The sequence below is a fragment of the Nannizzia gypsea genome, genomic scaffold, assembly GCF_000150975.2.
Source record: "Nannizzia gypsea CBS 118893 supercont1.7 genomic scaffold, whole genome shotgun sequence".
Taxonomy (NCBI): Eukaryota; Fungi; Ascomycota; class Eurotiomycetes; order Onygenales; family Arthrodermataceae; genus Nannizzia; species Nannizzia gypsea.
Window position 1 is genome coordinate 663,794 of NW_003345195.1, and position 15,834 is coordinate 679,627.

General features: G+C 48.1%; 8 protein-coding genes across 8 annotated transcripts; 5 read left to right on the forward strand and 3 right to left on the reverse strand.

Moving 5' to 3' along the window:
- Positions 1–2: 2 nt before the first annotated feature.
- On the forward strand, positions 3–1,253 carry MGYG_07541 (hypothetical protein; the record flags this gene model as incomplete). Its single annotated transcript, XM_003170251.1, has 1 exon — positions 3–1,253. One exon carries the CDS (start codon positions 3–5, stop codon positions 1,251–1,253), a length of 1,251 nt encoding a protein of 416 aa, XP_003170299.1.
- A 578-nt stretch (positions 1,254–1,831) lies between these two features.
- MGYG_07542 (hypothetical protein) lies at positions 1,832–2,378 on the reverse strand (the record flags this gene model as incomplete). Its single annotated transcript, XM_003170252.1, has 2 exons — positions 1,832–2,211; positions 2,291–2,378. The coding sequence occupies 2 exons, from the start codon at positions 2,376–2,378 to the stop codon at positions 1,832–1,834; spliced, it is 468 nt and encodes a 155-aa protein (XP_003170300.1).
- A 506-nt stretch (positions 2,379–2,884) lies between these two features.
- MGYG_07543 (hypothetical protein) lies at positions 2,885–4,104 on the forward strand (the record flags this gene model as incomplete). Its single annotated transcript, XM_003170253.1, has 2 exons — positions 2,885–3,420; positions 3,507–4,104. The coding sequence occupies 2 exons, from the start codon at positions 2,885–2,887 to the stop codon at positions 4,102–4,104; spliced, it is 1,134 nt and encodes a 377-aa protein (XP_003170301.1).
- Positions 4,105–4,622: 518 nt separating this feature from the next.
- On the forward strand, positions 4,623–5,598 carry MGYG_07544 (Crg1p; the record flags this gene model as incomplete). Its single annotated transcript, XM_003170254.1, has 2 exons — positions 4,623–4,636; positions 4,728–5,598. The coding sequence occupies 2 exons, from the start codon at positions 4,623–4,625 to the stop codon at positions 5,596–5,598; spliced, it is 885 nt and encodes a 294-aa protein (XP_003170302.1).
- Positions 5,599–5,831: 233 nt separating this feature from the next.
- MGYG_07545 (HIT domain-containing protein) lies at positions 5,832–6,571 on the reverse strand (the record flags this gene model as incomplete). The annotated part of the gene is made up of 2 exons (XM_003170255.1): positions 5,832–6,365; positions 6,476–6,571. 2 exons carry the CDS (start codon positions 6,569–6,571, stop codon positions 5,832–5,834), a joined length of 630 nt encoding a protein of 209 aa, XP_003170303.1.
- A 1,223-nt stretch (positions 6,572–7,794) lies between these two features.
- MGYG_07546 (hypothetical protein) lies at positions 7,795–9,455 on the forward strand (the record flags this gene model as incomplete). The annotated part of the gene is made up of 3 exons (XM_003170256.1): positions 7,795–7,813; positions 7,865–8,137; positions 8,206–9,455. 3 exons carry the CDS (start codon positions 7,795–7,797, stop codon positions 9,453–9,455), a joined length of 1,542 nt encoding a protein of 513 aa, XP_003170304.1.
- Positions 9,456–9,946: 491 nt separating this feature from the next.
- MGYG_07547 (hypothetical protein) lies at positions 9,947–11,486 on the reverse strand (the record flags this gene model as incomplete). The annotated part of the gene is made up of 3 exons (XM_003170257.1): positions 9,947–10,210; positions 10,264–11,022; positions 11,079–11,486. The coding sequence occupies 3 exons, from the start codon at positions 11,484–11,486 to the stop codon at positions 9,947–9,949; spliced, it is 1,431 nt and encodes a 476-aa protein (XP_003170305.1).
- Positions 11,487–12,222: 736 nt separating this feature from the next.
- Positions 12,223–15,172, forward strand: MGYG_07548 (hypothetical protein; the record flags this gene model as incomplete). Its single annotated transcript, XM_003170258.1, has 3 exons — positions 12,223–12,622; positions 12,692–14,230; positions 14,286–15,172. 3 exons carry the CDS (start codon positions 12,223–12,225, stop codon positions 15,170–15,172), a joined length of 2,826 nt encoding a protein of 941 aa, XP_003170306.1.
- Between the last annotated feature and the right edge of the window lie 662 nt (positions 15,173–15,834).

Here is a 15,834-nt window from a genome sequence, read left to right on the forward strand (position 1 = left end):
CGATGTCAAGCGATTTCTTCCTCGACAGCCCGGTTCCGCCGAAGCTGGACTTGGCCGGTGCAAGATCTCGCTTTTACTACTCACCACCGCCAGCCTCAGCGGCATCCTCGCTGTCGTTGTGTCGCACCCTCTCATCGCCGCTCATGAGCAGTTGCAAGCGTGCTCGCTATGGATATGGCGGGCTCGACGGGAGGATGGTTGGCCTGGACGACCGGGTTATCTGGGATCACCCGTCTCCTGTCTCGCGGATCGCCAGCCCTGTGCCTCTGGCCAACACCGAATATCTACTGGCAGAGGGAGGTCTGGATACAGGGCTGCTGACGTCGGCCAGGGAGTCGATATTGGGATTCTCGTCACAGCGTGATGGCGATAATGAAGAAACCGAACTTGATTATCGTCCCACGAGATATCGAAAGCCTAGTCGGACAATGGCGGACGTACCGGTTACGCCGTCAAATGTTGAAGGAACAAAAAGGAAACGGGACTCTCCGGCTCCGCAGGACGACGGCGTCAGTGTGAAGAGTACTCCAGGCTGGGGTGAGGCAGTCCTCAACCTCGTTGGAGGCGTTGCTGGGAAAGTGTGGAATTTCTGCTTGTCCGCTCCGTTCCGAGGGTTTCACGCCGGCGGAGGCAGGGGGTACGATATGGACAGTTCCACAGCAACGGTGCAACCGAGCCAGAAAAGGGACAGACTTACTCCATCACAGAAGAGACGGTCAAGCCGTTTGATGGATGATGTACCAGTTCCCGGCCGTTACCCGGTAGACGACCATTGTCAGATCGACAAGCCACGCCGTGAATCCATACACAACAACTGGGTTCTGGTCAAGGAAGACGAGGATTCCCAGGAAAGCAGCCCATCTTCCTGCAACTCTAGGAAGCATTCTCGCAGGAACAGCGTTGTTCACCATGTGCCTGCTCGCCGCTCTGTTGCTAGATTACAGCCTAAACGGCCCATGACTCCTATTACGCCAACACGTTCCACGAACATCTCTCCGCAGATCTACTCTTCTTCGTCTACTCCATCCATCTACAAGACACCACCGAAGCACACTACTGTGGCAAACCCTGACGACAGCCCGCTCTCTCGAGAGACACAGAGACATGCCGCCAAATTGAGACGTAAGGAGCGTGAAGAAGATGCCAGTATACGCAGGCTGAATCACCAACTGAAGGCCATGATTAGAGAAGGGAGACAGGCGTTGGGGACACGGATCGAGGTTGACGAAATGGACCTGGATGAATGGGATTAATCCGCCCCATATTTACGCTTTCCCTTTCCCCTTTATTGATGTTTACACCGTTTTCTTTGGATTTTCTGTTCTATTGTTTTCCTTTCTCTGCGTTTCTAGCCTGTGACTTCTCGCTCTTCAACGCTTTACGAACCATGTCTCTCAGCGGATATCTTTATATCCCGATAATGCCACGCTTTAATGACCTGATGATACCATGTCTCTCACTTCGTCCTTTTATCTCAGTGTTTTCGTTTCTTTTCGCCTTGAAGGGACATACAAGATGAGCCCTCAGTTTCAGCAAGTTTGCTCTTCGTTTCTTTTTTTGGGCAAGTAAACGAGTTGTTCAGTGTCTTGATACTTAGTTGATGCCTACCCCCTCAAGGGAGGATGAGAAGTGCTTCATACGCATACAAACCAAAATGAGTTCGTCTATCAGAATACCTATCTATACCGCCCTACCATGAATCACAAACTGCGTATTCTCGTAGCAAACGAGTCATTTCTTATCCAGTATATTTATTCATTGAGCTGTATGTTATGTCCAAAAAAAGCAGGTTTTTCATGTACATCAATCCCGCCAAACATCAGCTGTCCCTTCACAGCTTCTGGGAAGTCCACTCTACTCCGGCAGCATCGAGTCCAGCTTCGCCGTCTACGAGGACACACCAGCCCTCGCTGCCCTGGCCTCCTGGTCCCCCGATGGCAGCCTTGAAGTTCTCGCGGGCATATTCAAGTACCTCATCGTCATAGGTCCCTGGCTGCAGCCACACGGCCGGCACATCCACTGACTTTGCGTCCCGCAGGACCTGGATAGTCACCTTTGGCGGCGTCACGATTGAGAGAGACGTCTGTGAGGGCATTGGTAGGTCAGACGGGGATGCCACTGTGGTGTATGACTTCGACGGCAGCGAGATCGATGGCGCCCTCGGGTTCAGCGGAGTGACGGCCAGCGAGTGCTCATGATACCATGCGAGAACTAGAGAAAACCGTCAGATCAGTATTCTTATTACTAGGTATCTATCATCCACCGGGGTAGAGGGGTTGGTAGCTATTACTCTTGTATCCGAACTTGCTAGTATCAGTGCTGGCGCCGGCGACAGCAAAGCGCGGAGAGGAGAAGAACAGCTTGACAGCGGCCTCCATAACTAAGGATATTATCAGTCTCGAAGGCAGATACAATATCGTATCAAACAAGACGATTGAGATGTTGTTCTCAGTTAGTCTTCTCACCCCGCGGTGGTTACGGTTATAGTCAATTTGCTTTTGCCGCCTGCAAGGTTCGCCCGTCGCCAACGCGGTTATTTACTTACTGATCTGTCTATTCTATTTGACCAACAGCAGAGACCAGCGGCTAAGACGAGCTGATGATGATATAGGGAGTAGAGTACTGATGAATTCGCATAATAGCCAGATGATTCAACGCCGGCCCTGCTGCTGAACCGGCGCGGCAGCGGGCACCAACATCGGACTCGTCGCATCGCTGACCCCCTAGCGGCCCTGCAAGTCATCGCGCGCTCAAATAATCTCCCAGCCTTCTTTGCCTGCAGGGCCCTGATCTGGCCTGCGATGGACGGCCTGGCAGTCTATCCACGCTATTCACTGACGCCTCTCTGCAGCCGTGACGTCGTACATGTCAAAGGGAAAGAAGAATGCAGAAATTCAGCGAGTGGATTCGAAAGAAGATAACCCACCGCGGCGGCCCTCCAGACCAGCACGGCGAGAGGCCTTCGCGAATTGCACCCCGGCCTCGTCTTCAGCGGCCGCGGACGCCCATAATACCGATTATCCCTTCTAACCGGCGGCCGCTGTCGTTGGCATATGCGCCCAGCGCGCCGGACGAGCAGTGGGCGACGGAGAACAGCCTCTTCTTCACGCGCTTGCCGCCGGAGATCCGGCGGATGGTGTATGTTGCTATGTTCGGAGCGAGGACGATACACATCAGCCTGAACTATTCCAATTCCTACGTTGCTGGGAAGGCTCATGCTCGCCTCGACACGATCAAACGGACGGACGACCACAATTTAGAGTGGCGCTGGTGGCATTGTGTCTGCCATAGGTACAGAAACCTCCCCTTCTGGAACGACCGCTGCGCTCTGCCGCAGTATACGTCCTGTCGTGCCCATTATGGAGATCATTCAAGCTGTTTCATCGGAGTGCTGGAGTGGCTCCTGACGTCGCGCCAGTGGTAAGGCTGTCTTCTTATTTTTACTTTATTTAACTATTATCACTCTCGGTATATGCTTGATTTGTGTCTAATGCGATGTCGAATAGCTATACGGAGGCGATGTCAGTTCTCTATCACACAAATACATTCATCATCAACGATGAATTTTTCGATGGTCTCATATTCAAGCTGCCCAATTTGATCCCAGGGCATTATATCAAAGGAATCACCTCTCTTGAACTAACATCTAGAATCATCCCGGACGGCGACGCCATGGATGTTGGAGACCATGCTGCACTGGTTGCATTTCTCTGTTCTTTCTTCCCCCACCTACGCTGCCTGCGCCTACACATCAGGAGAGGCGGCAGGTTCTTAGAAAGGCACGCCCACGAAGTATTTGGCTGGATCCAGCCTGGGCTTTGCGGCTATCCTCTTGTAAGCGCGGCAATCTTCTATACTACCGACCAGCTGGTTCACCATTATTCAACCAAGCTGAAATGCCTAGAAGTCGCTTTGGATAAATACATCTACACCAGGGTCCTTATGGCCCAGCCGGAGGAGGTTATCAGAACAGAGGAATCGCACCCAAGACAGTCCTGGCGCAGATTCTGGCGACAAGTCAACACCCATGACGGACTTAGTCTAGGCTACTATGTCATGGAGGCAGAGGATCAGGTTCTTATCCCGATAGACACATGCTTATAGCCATGTCTATACGCGGGGGATAGACCGAACATGACAGGTGGTAGGGCAGCAGAATCAATCGCTCCATGCAGGAAGATCTCGACGAATACGGACGCCTCCCTTAGCCGAGACATCGTCCATGCATGATGTTTATGTTTACAGCTCGTGGCATGCAGCTTGCAGCTAATGGAGGCTCTTGTATGGCTAAGCTTCACGGGAGCCGTTCACCGGCCAAATCTACAAATGAGAGTCGGAAAGGATAACTCCTTACAACAGTGGATCTCAGGTGGATTTCAAGCTCTCTAGGTTTCTAAATATAACTAATCAATCGCCCCAGGATGTGCGAGATGGTGAATGTCTTGCCCGTGGTGCTTGCTCGGCAAAGTTCGGTTACTTTCTCGCCATCTGGTGGCTGCATATATAAACTCGAATGAACACTCCCATACTTCTTACTTCCTTCTCAAACCCCACCACTATTCCAGATTGACAACAACACATTCAAAGTAACCAACCAAGAGAAAAGGGTCAAATCGCAGGCAATGGCAACTTTTGCGTTAGTAAACTCTTCGATATCCAGACTGCCTGGGGGAAAAGGTGACCGATTGGTGCGGATGTTATGAAACTAATGCGACTGAGCTCTATAGAAGCAACAACTTTTCATATACGGCGTACGCCTCATTTCGCCCAGAATACCCTCAGAAGCTGTATGACATGATATTTTCGTACCATCAGGGGGAATACAACACGTGTGTGGATCTTGGATGCGGCCATGGCCTGGTTTCCCGTGCCCTCGCCCCGAAATTTAAGAAAGTCCACGGCATCGACCCATCGGCCGGCATGATAGAGCAGGCGAAGAACCTAACACAGGAACAGAATGTTGAATTTGTTCAAGCAGCTGCCGAGTCTCTTCCGTTCATCGAAGATAACAGCGTGGACATGGTTGTGGCCGGAGTGGCTGCCCACTGGTTCAGCTACCAGCCTCTCTTCGCAGAGTTACAGCGGGTGATGAAACCCGGCGGCACGCTTGCATTCTGGGGATACTCAGATCATTTTCTTGTGGACTATCCCAAGGGCAACGCGGTAATGGAAAATTACTGCTACGGCTCGGACAAAGACAGCCTTGCCTCTTACTGGATACAGCCTGGCAGCTCGATCATGCGGGAGAAACTACGTGCTATACAGCCGCCGACGCATGAATGGGCGGATGTTCAGCGAATCGAATACCAGCCAGGCCTTAATGGCCCTGATTCTGGCGAGGGGACAAAATTCATGGAAGCTGAGATGACGCTTCGCCAGGCGACTGAGTATACTCGTACATGGAGCGCATATCAACGTTGGAAAGACGATCATCCGAACCAAGTTCGACGGAGTGAGGGCGGAACTGGAGATATTGCAGATCAAATGTTGGAAAGCATTATCAAGGCGGAGGATAGTCTACGAGACACCCCGTCTCCAGAGGATACGGTCGTAAAGATTGAATGGCTCAGCGCTCTGATCTTGGGACGAAAGCTGTGAGTCCTTATAAAAGAGACAGCCTTTCTTAAACCTCAACAGTACTCTGAGGTATGTACTGGTGAAGAAGGATATTTTTTGTAGGTTTCAAAAACGGCGGATTTGGTATTTAGTTATAGAAGCATTTTAGAATAGATTTCCAACTTCTCACTGAAATCTATAAAAGTATTGTTGAATATCCGATAGATATCCCATCAACTCTAAAGGAGGCCATTACGTCCATTTTTCCTATTGATTCAGTTATCATATGCCCTCTTAGAGCTTTCTATTTCCATCTCTATCTCCTTTTCCATCTCTTCAGCCAACAGTTCCGCTTCCTTCTGCATCTCCTCATCGGACCTAGGCTCCCTAGAATCATTGTCAACAGCGGGGAACCCAGACCGCGTCCGCTTATTTTCCATGGCAAGTTTCCTCTCCGCTAAAAATCGACCAAGATCGCCTTCCTCGCCATCCAGCATACCGTAAATCGCATCCGAGCCACCCTTGTGGTCCAAATCAGCTTTCTTCCGGGGTATAATATGCGCATGTACATGAGGCACGCTCTGTCCGGCATCGACACCATCTTGAATAGCAACGTTTAAGCTTGAGGCCTGGTAGATGCGTTCAACCATGCGGCTGACTCGACGGACTGTGAGAAAGAGATTCGTCGTTTCGGCGGGGGTCAGGTCTGAAAGCCGCGGAGTGCGGCGTAGCGGACAGACGAGGACATGGCCTGGCAGAAGCGGTTTCAGGTTAACAACGGCGAAAGAGAGAGGTGTGACGAAGAAGACCTATTTGAGTGCCTGTTAACTAGCCGCCTACCTGGCTACATGCCAGTCTCACGAAGGGGAAATCTTGAAAGACGATGCTAATAGCTCTAAGTTAGGGTCCAGCAACGTACCTGCGGTGTTACAAGAAAGGGCCCAAAGTGAATTGGGCTTCTCGCAACTACACTCATCTCGTCTGTAGCAGCTTCGCTGGGGGGCAGCTCCGTCATTGCACTCTGAGCTCAGGACAATGTGGTTGAACGGTAAAATAGCTGTTTGGTTATCGATAACGCAGTTGAAGCAGTCGTGAACTCAATAATACAAACTTCGCCAAGATGCTATTTTGGGAGAACCTCGGTAGACCTGCATAAGGGCTTGGCGCTGACTAAGCTTAATTTTACTCCTGATGCAAGCAACCATCGTGTCGCCTGCCACCAAAAATACAGCCTCGACATCCTCCAACTGCTCCCACCTACCACCACTGCCACAGCCTGCTATGCAGGTTGTCAGTCGAATACACGAGATCGATGCAGCATGCTCTGTACTCCGTGCAATTCAACCACTGCTCCCACCACCATTCCCACCACCATTCCCACCAGCACCACACTGATGATGGTATCACCAACCATACTCATCGCCTACCATGCAGGCCTCCAAAAATATACTAATAGGAACATCGACCTTGATGCTATGTGCCATTTCATGGGAGCTTAGTCAGCTTTACCGACTAAGCAACTCTATAACCAGCCACGTTAAGTTGCTGAGTATATGACAGAAACTACCTATTAAATATCCATATTCTAATAAGGGGAATTCTTTCAAATTCCTAGAAGATTCCTAAGGTTATTTGGGTAAACTGAGTTCTATATCATATCTATACCCATGTATTTATATTTGAACTATGCATGTCTGCCTGATTTTCCGTGCATAAGCTGAAATGTCTATATATTGCCATAGGCTTGAATTTCCTATTATATAGGTTAATACTGAGCTAAAGCTTCTGCAAAACCTACTCCGCACTGACACAGCATAAACCCTTATCCGGAATGGGCTGGCTGAACTTGTGCATATGACATATACCAAATGCCGCTTTCGGTTCTGGCGTGTCTCTAACGGGCTGGCTGAGTCTGAATTTTGAATCCTGCAATGCCGACATATCGGGTTGGACAACCTCAGATATCAGTTTGGTTTGCGATCTTTTTAGATCATGTATTTACCTTGACGGAGGCTTTGACTCCGTTAAGAGGTTGTTTTTTTTTTCGCCTGGATATGCGGGAAGCTGTGTGGGATGTAGAGTACTGGTATAAATTAACTGCATCATCTGGACAGAGTATATATCAAACGGCCTGAGGTTCATACCCTCACTTCTCGCCGATCAACAGCCAGCATTTTCTAGTACGCGTCCATCTTCTATAGATTGGGAGCTGCTCAGGCAAAGTGTAAAACAGCAAACATGCAAAACGACACTTTAGGTATGCTCTTATCAATGTTATCTTCAATGAGTTAGCTAATCCTAGTGGCAGATGCGTTAAAGGCGTATTTCGATAAGGTCTATACGGACAATGATATATTGCTGGGCCTTCTGAATTCCTGCGATGACGACAAGGACCATCCACCGGAATATACTGCTAGTCAGGGCTTTAAATTCAATTCAGATGATTGGAAGGCGTTCATAACCTTAGTGGATGCTGGTCCTAATTTTGAATTGCGTGTTGCGGGAGGCGTATATCGTTTTGATAGTAACGCTATGGGCTTTTGGGAGTTAATGGTTCATTCCGCTACTGGGAAGATCTACGGTGAATTCCCTTAACTACTGACAAGAATGATGCCTGACATCAGGACACTGACATACACTCCTTCATAGTGGATGGAAATCTAGTGACAAGTCAAAGTGTGGATAACCAGGGATGGGTCACCTTCACAACCGCATCATCCGACAACTTCCGAGTTCAGTTTCAATGTGAATTCCCAACGCAAGACCCCCCGGTAACACCAGGCTTTTCAGGAGAAACCTGGAAGAGCGAAAATGTCGGACAAAAGACCTCCATTACTGCTAAGCGGTATCATCCTTGGGGAAATTGCTTGGAGAAGGAGTGCACCAGCCAGATGATTTCGAACCCACGCAGCGATGTATCAGAGGAAACGGCTGTTGCTGCAGTCAATGTCCGCGAGGATGCCGCGGCTGAGTCACTGGCGATGGCTCTGGATTTAATTGGCATCCAAAAGAAACCCACAGGCCTCTCCACTGCAGCCACAACTGTCAACAGTGTTGATAAAGGCGACCTGTTTCTCGGCACCTTCCACCTCCTATTCACAGTGGCGGCAGCTGGAGTTGGAGTCTTGTATTTTCAGCTCATAGGCGGAGCAGTTGGAACAGCGGCAGGGGGCTTTTCAATCGGTTTCATCACGGCTTTGAGAAATTATGGCATCGAGGGATGCTCCCGTGGCCTCAAAACTGACGTGAAACTAACGTATGTGGATTTCGACCAGATGTTGGATGAAAGGATCAGAGAGGTTGTCGGTAAACTGAGTCTGGAGCAGACAAGGGATCCGGATCTGTCCAAAATCGTCAAGGAAAAACTCGAAGGGAATTATAAACTTTATCTACACGAGAAACTGGACGATGGTGTCTACAAAAGATACCGTTACTTCAGGAAGTATTGGACTCGAGAGTTTAAGGAGGCATATGCGGCCGCAGTCAAAGAAAAGTGCGAGGAGCAAGTGCCTTCCATCGAGGTTGAAAGCCTACTCCAACGATACATTGACAAAAAAATGGCGGACCATGTATTACCGGACGACATCTTAAAGCTGGGGGATGAGATCAAATCTGAAGAAACCGACAGAGACAAAAAACTTAGTCAAATAACGGATCCGCCTGGTACCCCTGAATGGAGGGCAAAGGCGAAAGTTATCAAGGACGAATTCGAAAAGAAAGCAAAGGACATTCAAGATGATATCGATAAAAAAACCAAGGATAAGACAGAGCGTGAAGAACGTTCTACTGAATTGAAGTTAAAGGAGGCAAGAAAAGAGGTTACGGAGGAGATGGACAGGCGACGGAAAGAATACAATCAAGGCCGCATTCGTAAGGAACTGGAGGGATTGATCCCTTGAACGATTGCTATTTGTGGTTACCAGTTGTATGTCCTTTCATGGTCAACCTGCATAAATAGTTAATCGTGTATGTGAGGATTTGACCACATCCCCTATCCCTCGTTTTAAAGAAAGTATTTCTATCATTAGGAGTAAATGCATAAAACTAGACTACGGTTTTGCGAATCAGCCAATAATCGCGGACGGCTTACATGGTTTGGGCAGGTGATATCTCTACAACTAGCAGCTCATTAAGCTGTCAACAATATAGATTTGGGAAATCACCCCTATTTATAAAAAGATAGGCCATATATTTATTTTTCTAGTCAAGTACTAGAAAACCGGATGTGTTTACAAATACTCAAATAAAATCCCGAAATCATTTGCTAATTTAAATAGGAAACCGAATGTCATTATAGAATTGTACTGACCCGAAATTGACCCGAAGTTGTCATAATGTAATCTCCAAGATCTCCAAGTACACTTACCTAGAGCCCGGTAACTTGGATGCCTTAGCTGGGCATGTTACCGCAGAGAACCAGGTCGGAGGGAAACATAAGATCGGAGACTTGGATGAACCTCTCTCCAGGAGCAAATATATTTTGGGTTGAGAAGAAGTTTAATTCAGGCAAGTCCACGGTGAAGGTCGGCAAGTTGATTTCTGCCTTTATTGGGCTAATGTCTATATCAGACTTGGTAGGAGGTTGATCCGCAGATTCAAACGCAAGGGTGAATTTCATCGTGTCGCCCTCAACAGTTGCAAGGGTTTTAGTTTTCTATAAGATATCAGCAATAGAACGTAGTCCTCCGCGGGAAATATAAGGCTTACCGTTGGGATTTCACACGATAAAGTGATGTGAATAACATTATCATTCTCGATAAAGGGAAATTTCCCTGAAAATGTCCATGACCATTTATATTTCGGCTTATCAAATGGGGCTTCATCGAAAAATTCAATCGTAAGAGGATGATCCGTACAGTCGATCTTGCTGGCTTCAAGGGTACAGAACCACTGGCCAATCCAAGCACTTCCTCCAGAGTTCAAAAGGCCCGTAGGACGCAATTCGAGTTTCGCGCCGGCTCCTGCGGTCTTGTCGACTACACCACCGGGGAGAATGTTTTGGATCTGCGTCCATATAAATTTTTGAAAAAACACGTCCCTTGAGAGGATGATGGAGCCTGTATAATCTTTTGGAATTGGACTGAAGTCGAAGTGGTCGTACTTTCGACCGAATCGGGTACCTTGGGTGTTTCCTTGTGGATTTCCGCTGCCTTCGGTTTGGATAAACACGCATAGGGTATCTTCTGCGATTATAAATTTATAAGACTTTGGCCGGAGGAGGACGGAAGTGGGATCCTTTTTGCTTGATATTTTATTGACAGCGTACTCGACCCATGCTACGTGGGACTGGGACCCGAACCAAGTAGCGATATCCCCTTTAGCCTTTAGAAGATTTTCCAGCAGCGGATGCGGTTTAGTTTCGTCGGCAGTGAAATCCCAGGATGTGGCGTCTTCATTTTGGAAATGGAAGACTATATGGTGCTCGGCCTCCTTACTGGATTCAAATTCCACCACGTCTTTGCCTTCCTAATGAGTTAATGTCAGCCTCACGTAAATCTATCTTCTAAAGGGGGTAAACAAACATAGAACTTGTCCTCTTCAGCACTGAAAGACGCAAGGGGGACACCTATCTGTAAGAAATAGACGTCGGCTGGAATTGGGGTAGTGACTGGTTTGTTAGGCTTCACGGTGCTGGTTACTGATCCAGAGAATCCCATTTTTAGGAGTGCCCTTGGGTTCCCGTCCAGGTACCCAAAGTTCAGTACGGGAGAGGCGAGAGCGAAGTCGTAGTCCTCTGTGACATCGACGCCTGGAATATACGGCTTACTCGTAAACTTGACATTTTGGAGTAGTGGCTTTGTGCCCCAGGTTTGGTCCAGCAGGTGGTTCAGCTTTTGCCGTGTATATGACACAAGAATATCCCAGTCGTCGGTCGTCACTTTACCACTGAGCTTGCCATAATAATCGGATTTCTCATATTGTGTAGTCATCGCGTGGAGTGAAGTGTAAACAAGGACGTTGGGGTCCAGGGGTATCAATCAGTGGTATCAATTGAAGAGCGCTCAAGAGGGTGTTGGTTACCGTGTTTATAACTGAATGGGACAACAGCTATCGGCGTATATATATACTGAAGCCCTTTACAAACCATATACATAATATTATAAATCTCTGCAGCAACTTAGGGGGTGATAGCACTCTAAATCTTTGGCTTGCGCTAAGCATTGCCGTATGTGGATAATGGTTCATTTGGCTCTTATCTCTATCAAATTGGACGGAGGGTGCCCTTTGCCTTAATTGAATAGAGGAGTGCGGGGGAAGTTTGCTGGAGGGGTGTATACGCAGGCTGAAATGAAATCGGGCTGCCTAGTCTATAACTCGAGGATGTCTTTGATAGGTGTAGATCGCATCTGCATACAGTTCATTCTCTCGGACTGAATGTTTCCGCTAAATACGTAATGAACGTCTCGGGCTGGCTGAATCTGACATGAAGTTGGCGTCAAAATAATGCCTGTAGCGCAAGGGTTTACTGCATCATGCAAATGATACTTTCTTGTTTGGGGAAACGTACCAGTCTTGGGGCAGCTTAGCAAGGGCCTATAAGAGAAGAGAAACCATAAATGACGTGGGTGTAACAGGGGAGGGGGGCTTAAAAAATAAAGGCTATATAGGGACAAGCAGACATTCTGAAAATCGCCCTAGTAGCATCAGCCTGCTCCCATGGAAATAATGGAATCACCAGCCTCCGCAATAATTTCGCCCAATTCTGACCCGCTTCCGGACTCGGACACCGTCCAGTATCCGGTAGTTAACCCACAGCTCTTTCTCTCAGTATCCGATGATGCACCTAGTATTGGGGGAACTATCAAAACGCCATTCGCATTTTACGTAGAGAAATTTTCTCTGACGCACGACTTAATTTCAGAAAATGAGGAGAAGGAGCCGTTTGATAAATATTGCATCTATACAGGTGAGCTCTACGGGCCAGAGCTGACCAGTACAGGATGTAGCATTATCATCTCCGGGAAAGGGGGTGTTGAAAGCGACCCTGATGCATACCAAGGGGGGACATTGCAGATATTCGCGGAGCATGTGGAGGCTGCTTCCGTAGAAAAACTACACCTTGATGGTTAGCAGATTATCTTTTTTCCCGTACTTGGATAGACAAAAGATTACTAACCAGATACAATCCACGCAGCTGGAGGAGGCCCAGGAGCCAACCGGCAGCCAGTGACTGGGAAAGATGTTGGACCCCGCGGCGGAAATGGGGGGCAAGGGGGAAGGGTCGATGTTATCTTTGGTTGCATTTTCGAGCAGGCCATTGAGCAAGGTGCCGAGATCGTTAAAGGACTGATGGATCCAAAGAAGATGTGGCCTACAGATTTCGAGGATAAGATTAAACGATTCGTCGGCTTCATCGCCCTGAAAGAAATCATGACAGCCATGACGATACCAACGTCACTGAGCACGGTAAAGATCATGATGGCCACTCCAAAAGAGTCGATACAGCCGACTCTCATACAGTTTCTTATAGACCTGGCAGCGCAGCGAGATAGTCTGGCCAACGCCTTTGAACAACACACTAACGTTAAGGGTGGGCCATACGGTACTGGCAGCATGGGAGATAAGCAACGGGGACCGAATGGAGACACTGGTAAACCCGGGAGCCACAATGTTTACATCTTGTCTGACCCGGGGAAAATATTGGACAGTGAAGTGTGCTTCGTGCACCCGACACAGTGCCGGATGTTGTTAGATATGGCTAACCTACTCTGGTTCTGTGGATCCCTCGACGAAAAAGCCCGCTCAGCGAACATTTATAGCCGCCTGGCACGGAGGCTGGCTTTCCTGGGAGACGTGAAAGACCAGAAGATATCCAAAACACGCCTAGCCGAGGCATATCGCAAAGCAGAACCATCTTTGTTCATCCTTAGTGGGGCGCCTGGGGATGAACCCATTTCATTCACCCTCTTGCGCGCAATTAAGGACGAAGCCCAAGGAAACCTATTGAATCTCCTGTCAGGGAAGACGATCTTCGGTGATGACGGAGAGAAAGTGCCACGCGGTTCGTTCGGGTTCTATAAAACAGCCGTCGAACCGCTGCTCGAAAACTTGAAAGAGGTTGAAAAAACCTATCGCAGGTTTTTGGGCGGTGAAATGAATGCCGAAGAGAAGAAGCAAGCGATTAGGAATAGGTTAGCTCAGTGTGACTTCCGAAAGCGCCTGGTTCAAGATGAAATCAAAGAAAAGAAGAACGATCTCGATATGAACTTGCAAAGGCTTCACTTATCAACGGAATCCATTGGTCCGGCAAAGAAAAGTTTGATGAATGCCTTTAAGGAGGTTGAGGAACAGGTCAAAACAGGGGTCACCGTCTCTTGGGAGGACCTTATGTCTGCCCTGTCGCAGGTGATCTTTGTGCATGGATCCGCACCTATGGTCGCATTGCAAGGCGCAGACCTCATCCACAATGCCATAGAGAAGCTTGAATCCGACTCTGGTGTAAAGATCGACAGAAGCTTGCTGCTACATGATGCCAAGGATATGAAGGAGTCTATAGAAGGTTTGGCCGAAGGGTATACGTTGCTCAAAGATGGCGGCGTGGATTTCGATGATCCAGCTGCAACAAAGCTCCAAGTAATTGCGGAGAAAGCGGACGCTTTCTGGAGCCAATTCGAAGATATTCTGGGAAAACCAGTGCTGGACAACCTGAGGAAGAGGTTCCACGACTATATCGGTAAGTTGTATTTCCAAGGTAAAAGTATTCATATTTCGGCTAACGACCATGGCAGCAATTGTGAAGGAGCGAAATGCTGCTGTCATTGGATATACAGAGGCAGTCCTTTTGCTGATCAAGTACCAGACGGAGCTCGATGCCCTTGCTGCTGAACGGGCAGACATCTCCCGGGAGGAGTATGACCAACTTGGGGCAGACCATCCGACCATGACAGCTTTCATGAAAAAGCTTTACACTGATGCTATCCACACCACGCAAGAATGGTTGTATAAAGCGCAGCGTTCCTACCTGTTCGTCAGCCTAGACCGGGCAAATGTAGTGGGGGAACAGATGGAAGGATTCAAATTCTCAACGTTCAATGCAACAACGTTGATTTCGGTTAACTCAACGCTCATCACCCGGTATAATACTTTCCTTGAAAAAGCAGGTACCGAGCCTCAGAAATTTAATGGCCTGAGATACGATATCGATGACATGTATGTCGACATGATCAAGGATAGTGGAACGGACGGCATCACGCATACCGTTGAAATACCAGTTTTTGATATCCATAAGCCGAATCCATTCGGTTCTATGGTTGACATCCGATTAACCAAGGTTCGCTTCTATTTAGACGGGGCCGAGACTGGTTCTCATTTCTTGGATTTGACGCTGAAGCACCAGGGAAAGGAGACCATACTCAATAAGCAGGATGAACGGTTCGACTTTGTCCATGACCCACTTATAACTAAATTCAGATATAATATCAAAGACCCAATGACGATGGGCCCAGGCACCACAGACGGGGATGTGGGATCAGTAGGAGAGGACCGTTATGCAATGGTAGGGCCTTTTACTCAATGGACATTCCAGGTCACAACCGACAACAACCCGGGGTTAAATCTTGCCAACGTGAGTAAGGCTTACTTCATGTTCTGGTTTACCTATTACGAGACGATGTAGGGATATTGAGGCAAGTTAAGTTTCTCAGGCCTGCGTGAGGAAAAATGTTGTTGTAGCGAGGTGTTATCATCCATACATCTTATTTACCTATTTCGGTTAAATCTTTAATTTGTCTGGTAGCTGGATCAAATGATGCTGAATGCGGAGGATTGTCGAAGCAAAGCGAGGGTATTTAGTGAATGTGAAGGCTATATTGATATGCTGCCTGAACATGGCAATGATCAGTACGACTTCTCTTTTTGAGTTGAAGAAGAGCGGTTAGCTTCTAGCCAGCTGCCAAAACTAGGCAAGAAATAGTAATGGATGATGTGAGCTGAGATATGAGTCTGTCGTAACCGAATGGTTAATGGTATGGTGATGTTGTTAGTAGCGGGATGGTAACTAGAAAGCCTCTAGTTAAAGCTGCGAGGGAATGCACGTGGCTTTGCAAAGAGGTAAACAGGGAGCTTATAGATGCCCGAAAGTCTCTGTAGATTTGATGCTGGTATAATAGCAGGGTGAGGCACTGCTTTTTACAGTGTATGGACGCAGTTTGAAACTGATAGAAGTCAAGTTTACCAACTCCGTGAAATTGGAGCTAATGGGCTCACGTGACTCGCTGCAGGCTGATCCACATCACAAGGGAGTTATACTGAGCGACGCTAGTGCTTTAGTTAAACAAG